At 36.7% G+C, this 8,800-nt stretch overlaps 1 protein-coding gene across 1 annotated transcript; it reads left to right on the forward strand.

The window, feature by feature from the left end:
* On the forward strand, positions 1–7,155 carry LOC114721262 (regulator of nonsense transcripts UPF3). The gene is made up of 13 exons (XM_028907098.1): positions 1–355; positions 1,268–1,374; positions 1,753–1,848; positions 1,963–2,061; positions 2,173–2,252; positions 2,396–2,509; positions 2,990–3,137; positions 3,627–3,700; positions 4,644–5,073; positions 5,276–5,332; positions 5,467–5,591; positions 5,694–5,745; positions 6,320–7,155. Exons 1-12 carry the CDS (start codon positions 210–212, stop codon positions 5,730–5,732), a joined length of 1,515 nt encoding a protein of 504 aa, XP_028762931.1. The 5' UTR covers positions 1–209; the 3' UTR covers positions 5,733–5,745; positions 6,320–7,155.
* Positions 7,156–8,800: the final 1,645 nt, after the last annotated feature.

The raw sequence follows: 8,800 nt of genomic DNA on the forward strand, positions 1-8,800 counted from the left end.
TGCCCTTTCGTTTGAACTCCGGGACCTCTTTTCATGGCAATTTGGGGTTTTTTCAACCAAATTAGGGCATTGGGACTCTCTTGATTGATGCCAAGAAGGAGCGGAGAAGATGTAATTTAACTGAGGTTTTCGGCTTTTCTTCCCTTTTACATCTTTATAGTAACTGTCGACTGCTAGGGTTTTTCGTTTCGTGGGATTTTTTTGTTCGCATGAAGGGTGCGTTGGATCGGACGAAGGTCGTGCTGCGGCACTTGCCTCCTACCATTTCTCAGGCTGCGCTTTTGGACCAAATTGATGGCTCCTTCGCTGGCCGCTACAATTGGGTTTCCTTTCGTTCTGGCAAAAGCGGGTTTAGGTTTGTGTTTTATCAGTTTTGCAGCTTGCAAGGATTTATCTTTTTGTGTTTTTATTTATTTCTTTTGCGTTTTATTGATTATTGAAATTCGAATTTAGGTGTTCCCATATTTTTGAATGGATGTTGAGTGAACTTGTTATTGGCGAATCAGTGAAATTCTTTGGTGGGTGCAATGCACGTCTTAGTTTTTGCTTATTTTTTTCATAGGTTTGTTAGTGTGCAAACTTTGCCACTGACGCTTCATATCATCAAAAGTTGGTTGATTAAGGGCTGCACAGCAATGGCTGCCCAGGGCTGGGGAAAAAGGCTGCCCATAAGGTGTACAGCGATGGCTGCCCATAAGGGGTATGGCAATAGCTGCCCAGTGCTAGGGAAAAAGGCTGCCCATGGTGTTGTGTCAATCTTTTCTGTTAATATTTACGTAGACTCTGGTGATGAGTAAAATAATTGGGGGATGACTCTTAGACATTGTCTTATTATCTGTCATTTGTCCGTCTTGTATTTTTGGCGCATCGATAACGGTAACGGTAACGGTAATGCGGTGGGAAGCAACCTAGATTACTGGAAACGGATAATAGTATGTTTTTGTATGGTGTGTAAGGACATATAGACAAAAATTGATATCGGTTTTACGGCTGGAGTTTTGTCGGTTTCATGGTCAGGTGTACTGCATCAGCTAAATCACCATTTATGCTCAAATTTGTGTTTAAGGAGCTGAACCCAATTTGCTCACAAATAGGGTGAATCATTTACACCTTTAATTGCGGGGCCTTTTTTGCTTTTAAAGGTTACATGCTGTGATCTGAGTTGTAATTAATGGATAAAGCTTCACCATCAGATAATTGATATTAATAGCTGTCAAAGGCATTCTTTTAATTTTTTTTTTTTCCAATTTTTTGAATGAATTTTCAGCCAGAAGCATCTATCTTATTCCAGAGCCTACATTGACTTCAAGAAGCCAGAGGATGTTATAGAGTTCGCTGAGTTCTTTGATGGGCATGTCTTTGTGAATGAGAAAGGTAATTAATTATATCTTTTGATGAGGCTGATTAGGCAACTTACCTTTCTTGCCTTATTTTCTATCATGATTATTACGACATATAAAACCTGATATTATGTTTTATTATTTATAAAATTAAAACTGGAATGAAACTCCTTCCGCTCCAAAGGGGATGCATTTTGGTAATCTCAGTTTCAATCTCCAGAATGGGGATACCTCTTATTTTGTGTCTAAAGTTTTATGGATCTAAACATGGCTTCTCCTCGGTTGCTTTGAACGGGAGGATTTTATATCCATTTGAGACACCAAGTCGGACTTATATTTGTTGTGCATTGTACATTTTCTCAAATGAACTTGAAGGTTAAGAGCAGATATTGAATAAGTTTTTCTGTATCAGGAACTCAGTTCAAAGTCATTGTTGAGTATGCTCCTTCACAACGTGTTCCAAAACAGGTGTCAAAAAGGGATGTCCGTGAAGGAACCATAGACAAAGGTACTGCTGACAAAGAATGAAGTCCCTTGCACTGATATTTGTTCTATAGCTTAATTTTTATGAATGGAATCATTTCTTTCTGATAATTAGAAGTGTTTCAATGGTGAACATCAGATTCTGAGTATCTGGAGTTTCTTGAAGTTCTTGCCAAGCCCGTTGAGAATCTTCCTAGTGCTGAGATACAGTTGGAGAGAAGGGAGGCAGAACGATCTGGTTAGTTCAATGTAACAAAATATGTACAATAGATTTAAAACTAAGAGTATGCATAATCTGAAGATGCAAACAGTTTTTTTGTTAATAATCTTTTTGGTCTCTGTTCTTTAGGAGGTGCTGCAAAAGACATTACTATAGTTACACCATTGATGGACTTTGTGCGTCAGAAAAGAGCTGCCAAGGGATCCCGGGTATCTCTGCACTGAAACAAATTTAGGAAGTTTCAAATAAGCTTATTTGGTTGTTATTTTGTGTGTGTTTGTGTGTGAGAAACAGTGCTTTTGTGCCAACAACTCTCATTTATGTGCTTCTTGTCCGTTTTATATTTGTCCAGAGATCAGCATCTAATGGAAAACTGAGCAGAAGAGTCAGTGCATCATCAAGTGGAAGTCCTAGTTCTGGTTCAGTAAGACGAGGTTCTGGGAAGAAACGGGTTTCTACCACAATGGTATGATGCTTTCAACTTCAATATGTTAAAAAATGTAACACAAATGTGTCCTTTTGATGTGTAATGTGAAATTTCCAATTTCCAGTAACTAGCTTGGGCAAACTTGCAATTAATCATTAGGCTGTACCAGAGGGCGTGTAGCTTTAGTTGTTGCGTGGCCAGAAACTTCTATCTTGCCATGTTCAGGCACCAGAACTGTTTATCTTGTGTCTTCAAAGGGATTGGAATACTTTTGAGTCGATGTCTGGGTTGTGTGCTATTCTTTTTTACTTTTGTGAATGGATGATCTTGTGTCTGTTATTTTGTATTTTATTGCATTATCATCAATCATCGTCAGTGATTTTTTTGGTAAAGATCACCAGAAATATATATATTTGGTCATAGATCATCAGAAATATTTTTATCCCAAGAAAAAGTTCGTGGCCTTTTTTACCTTGTTTGGTTTTGGCTTGTCTAAATTTTTTGTTGTATGATGGACAGTATGTTATAAGAGACCCTGCTAAAGGTGCTCCTGTGAAAGACAAATCAACTTACATTCTTGTTCCAAAGCAAAGTGATCAGCATCTTTCTGATAGAATTACAGTGACAGCCTCTGCTGATGGAAATCAAGCATTGGAAGATGAGCGTGGTATGGTTGAATCCAAAGTTCCCAAACTGTATGATAATTCAATGGGGGCAATTGTTATGCCTTGAGGCTTGGGGGCAAAAACATAAGAGTTTCCTTTCACAATAAGAAATCTGGGTTACTATGACAATGAGTTTCTAAAGTAGGGAATCGTCTGAACTGCACTTGTTTATTTACGTATTAATAATTTCCACAGATCATGCATGTTGCTGACCTACTTTTAAATGTTGACCTTTATGATAGTCACGTTTGCTCCACTATTACTTTTTAACGGCAACTGCTTTCATAGTTCATCTCCCATTATCATAGTCATGCTAACAGTGACCAATATAAAGGATTTGATTATCGTGTCACCTTCAAGACTGCTTCAACTCTTCAAGAATGATTTTTCTCAATATATAGATGGAGAGTCTTTGTGTTACATTTGTTTATTTTTACTGAAACTTCTGTTGGTTTCAATGGAAATTTGTTTCACGTTCTCCTTTTTCTCAGGAGTTGCTGGGCTTAATGATTCTGGGAAGAAGAAAATCCTGCTTCTTAAAGGGAAAAAACGGGATACAATTACTGTGAGCTTCTGAATTCTCCTCTTTGTAATCCAATGGCTAGTTCTGTGTATTGCTGTACAGGGCGCATCGTAAAGGGATTGATTTTAATCTTTATGGTTAGGTAACTTAAATGGATACTTTACATGTGAGAAGCTGCAGTATACTTCCATTTTCATTTGAAAGGCTACATGTAGAAATAGAAAGATACTGGATTGTATTCATTATTTCTATCCTGATTGGAGTGTTGTTTTATTACTCTCTGTCAGCAAAACTCGTCAAGGGACTTTCTTTATCCCTTCTAATTTTCTCGGAGATGATGCTTCTTTACGGTGGTAGCTTTAATGTTGATGTTTCATCATGGACCGTTTAGTTTGCATCAACTGGTTGTGTATTCTGCTTTGCTGGTTTTTCAGACTGATCACTTTACATTTGGAAAGCTACTTAAGTTGTATAGTGACATGCTTTTTTAATCAATTACATGCAATCCTTAAAACTATAATATTGTTCTTCCCTGGTTCACTGTTAGTGGAACTGGTATGCACTTTCGTGGAGGGAGATCACAGGATTATATGATATTGGTTTCTCGCGTAACATCACATATGAATAGTTAGGATGACAAAGGTTGAGTTCAATAGAGGAACTACTTGTAATATTGTTAGGTCAGAAGATCTTGTTCTCTTCGCTTTGATTCAAATGAATTCATGTTGCGTGATGATTACATTTTGCCAAACTAACTGTGAGGATTTAGTTTATGTTGTCTGCTGCCTTCATGCTATATGAATTATGATGAATAGCATCAATGCGTGTATGTTTTCTTGGGGTATATATATTTAGATGATACGGTAACCTAGTAAATTATGGTTAGTTTCAGATGTTGATCCCAAGCGGCTTGATCTTGTGGGATCACTTGTAGGTGAAGTCCTGCTTGGAGTCTGATGTTTCTTTTGTTTAATTTACCATGCAGGTATCTGATTCTGATAACGTGTTACAGACGCACAGTTTAGCTTCGGTTAAGACAGCTCTTGGCTCACCCACTCCAAAGCAGAATCAGCGGCAGGAAGGTAGTGGAAGGATAATTAGACGCATACTCTCAAACAAGGAATTACGTCAAAGCCAGTCATCCAGGCCCCACTCTGAGCAACAAATTCCAACATCCATTCTGGAGAAGGAAAAACGGGCACCTCGTCCCTCACATGTGCAATTGATTACAAAGGGTACAAATGGGGCTGCAGATGATAGGATTAGTGTGAATGATATGCATGTTTCTAGTGAGAGGCAGGGAAGCCATGTTAGACACAAGGATAGACCTGATCGTGGCATAGGGCCATCTTTTTCTAATGGAAATGATGGCTTCTTGTCGTCGTCTGCAACTTCACAAGTAGACTCTGCTAAAGGTACTGACTGTCTTTTGAATTTGCAAGTGCCTGCGAACTAATCTTGCTGATGTGGAATGTGGGGAACAAACATAAAAATCATTTTAGCTAAAACGTATAACTGTTGTATTGATGGCTGACTTGTTCTGGAAAACCTGTTATTACTTGCTTACATACTTCTCATCTTGACGTGAAGTGTATTCATGGATTGTATATGGTATAGGAAGCCACACAGAGTCGAAACAGGGGAATGTGCGTTCCAGTCAGTTATCGGAAAATGGTTAGTTCCTGCTTTTGGAATGGCAGATCTTTGATGTTGTTTCACTAATTGACTTTATTCATATTCATTGTCCATGCTTGTAATTTTTTTCCCTATTATGTGTGTCTCAATTTCAATGCCTGTCTGATATTCAGGGTTCAGTAAGCATCTTGGTCGCCGCGGATCAACCCACGGGATGAAGGATGCTGATGGCTGTTCTAATTCAAGTGAAGGGAAGCATCCAAGAAGAAGCAGTGCGTCTGCTTATGGTTCACATGAGGTATATAAGTTGGATGCATGACCATACTCTGCATATTCCTCTTGTGTTATAGTTAAATAAATGATTGATTCCTCCTCCTCTTTTTATAAAATAAATTTTCAGAAACAAGTGTGGGTGCAGAAAGCAAGTTCTGGCACATAAAATATCTAGATTGGTAAGAGATATTCCTGAACTGGAAATGCGATGCCTATCTCTTTTAATGCTTGTTGATGTGCCCATATTATGACTTGCTAATTGAACTTCTTTACGAATTTGTTGAGGCACCAATATTAATCTCTGTAGTGTTAGTTTTCCTTTTCTTGCCAAAAGCTATTTTACCTCTTCTCAAGGAAGCTGGCATGACAATATTGAAAGGATTGCATGATCTTGTTGACTAAGTAAAAGTAGGCAAACACAATGAGATTGACAATAAAAAGGGTTAAGGGGAGAGAAAGTGGGGTGTGTAGGTCCCTAAAGCAATTCCGTTCTAATGTATTTAATTGTCTAATTGATTTACATTTGTAATTACATATCTTATCTTGATTTCTATTTGACAACCGTGCGATTAGATAAGGACTTTTGGAACTTTTGGGTGCAAAGGGTTGCATGAAGCTATTATTGGTTCTATCAATTAATAGTCGAGAGATGGTAAATCTTTGTTATGTTCATAGCTTAACGTTGTGCTTGATCTAGTCAAGGTCATTGCTTTTGCGTTCACTTGTATCAAGGTTGATGATTTTTCCTTTCAGTGAAAAGCATGCTGACATACAATTTTGGAGCATCTTTAGCTGGTGGCTGGATTCTGTCGCTTTTTTGGTTGACAGATAATTTTAAGTAAATGAGTTTGTGGTCAAAAAAAGGTTCTTTTTCGATACAACAGAGGAAAGTACAGTTGATCCAAATTGATGCATTTGAGTTACCTACAGCCTTCCAACATAACTTTATTGAAGATGGCCCAGAGCAATGGAAGAATTGAAATGAGGGTGGTATCACAAATTATGAAATGTCCCTTGTACCATACGGGTCACTGCCTGCATGGTGACCCGTGGATATACTCGCCTAGCCTTGAAGTTTGACTGAGTACAGGTATAGTCAGGATTTGTAGATGGGTCATCTTCTGTAGTTGAATTGTAAATATAAGCACAGGGCGTTGTGTATTTGCCTGTTCTTTTAGTACTTATATATACAATCGGTTATTATCATCGTCTGCCAAATACAAAGTGAGTGCCTGCTTGTAAACCCCGGACAGTTTTGGAAGATATCTGCTCGGTACTGAGATGAAGCACAAAGGGCCATTTTGTAGGCTCTCCTCTAGCCTAAGGATTTGACGATGGAGTTTCTTGTAGTGGCCAGACATGGGAATTACTATTAGGTGGTTGGTGTGGTAATAAGGATTGATGCAGTCTTGCAGAAGTTATTACTGTGTGGATGCTACCAGATTTTGGCTCCAAAAGAATATACCCTTTGTACACAGATTGTGGTGTTGGATTTCTCAGCAGAACATAGCTGTGTTACAATTGCTGGTTCATTATATGTTCAATTAATTTGTTTGAAAATGTGCATCCTTGCAACCTTTTGGTGCCAATGCTTCCTATGCAAATGTTAATATGGATAGACAACTCAAGGTTCAAATTAATGTTTGGAGTAAAACCAGAAAGGCGTACAACACCTGTCGCAGCAGTAAACTCAAGTGCAAAATTGCCTGTTTTGTTTTTAAATTCAATTATGACAGGTGAAGTAAGACACCCACCAGTGGGGCAAAAAAAGAAAAGAAAGGGAATTATCTCAAGTTGAGATTACGAAAATTTAATGCAGCTTCGTTAGTTATTCTTTGAACTTAATGTTCTGGTCAGCCGGTACTTTAATCGATTCGGAGCTCTTACATGAAGTTCGATAATTGAATATGTTAACGTGGTTAGAATCTGAATATCTGAATAATATTGTGTAACAGAAAAGGAGCTGAATTTGAGTTCACTCGAAGGAGAAATCGCAGCATTATTAGTGCATTGGTATTGTCAAAATTGGGCCGACAAGTTGAATCAGAAAACCAATCTCTACTCGGGTATGAAAGATAAGGTGAACTAGATTGAGGAGTGAATGATGATTAAAACTTCTATAAAAAAAAACTTTTTTATCATAATTTACGACATATGAAGTAAATCTGAGAAGAGTTGTCTTGACTTACATGAATGTCATAAGCAGAATCAAATAAACACTAAAAGTAAATTGATCAAAAGTTGATGTAAATGAACATCAAGTAGAAGAATGACAGAACAAGTTAAAAGAAGAAAAAGAGTGAAAGATGATGGAAGAAGGGAGACTCAAGAGACTCTGTCTCTCCCTCTTTTCATACACCCCTTTGGGCATACCTTGAACTCCTAATTCACATGCATACTCCCTTTGCCGTCCTTGGTTGCTTTGGTGGGGAAGACGACAAAGACCACATGGGGAAGAAACATAAGAGAACCATAGAAGAGTCAAATGAGATGTAATGATTAAGTAAAATGAAACATTAATACAAGGGAGAGCAGAGCAAGTAGAAAATGCCTACTTTCAAACATCATCAACATTTCAATTCCCATATAATTTCTTTTAGCTAGTCATTGATTATTTACTTTCTAACTTCTAATAAAAAAATCCAATGATGTTTCACTTAAAATATTTTTTTATTCTTTAATTTGATATTGTAAAATTTATGACAATGCTAAATAATATTATTTCCATATATTATTTTTTCATGATACATGTGTGTTAATATCTTTTATTTTATATACTAAATTATAAACGTTTAGCTATTTTTAGAATTTTTTATCACATTTTAATATTTAAAAAAAAAATAAACATATTAATCTAATCACAACCTTTTGGATCATAATTTAATCATGGTCTAACCGTTAAACTGTGAATTAGTATTTCAACTGATTTAATCACCGATCACATTTTGAAAACATTGAATTAGTTTCTAGCTGAAAAAGGGTAAAATTATTGTTGTCAGACATGTATTTTAAATATATAATATCATCCGGTCAAAAAATATATATATATATAATTATCATAAGCATGATCATAGTTTATGGCTTAAAAGAAAGGTGTAGAAAATTGTGAAGACCTCAGTTTATTTTGTCTTTCAAATTTATAATGGGTTCAAAAAAAATTTCCATTAATTGTAAGGTATTTCTACTCATCCAATGTACATAATTGAATAAGGGTAATTTAAAAAAAGATCAAAA

The sequence above is a fragment of the Neltuma alba genome, unplaced genomic scaffold (assembly GCF_004799145.2).
Source record: "Neltuma alba isolate B1F8T4 unplaced genomic scaffold, ASM479914v2 tig00012014_pilon, whole genome shotgun sequence".
Classification (NCBI taxonomy): domain Eukaryota; kingdom Viridiplantae; phylum Streptophyta; class Magnoliopsida; order Fabales; family Fabaceae; genus Neltuma; species Neltuma alba.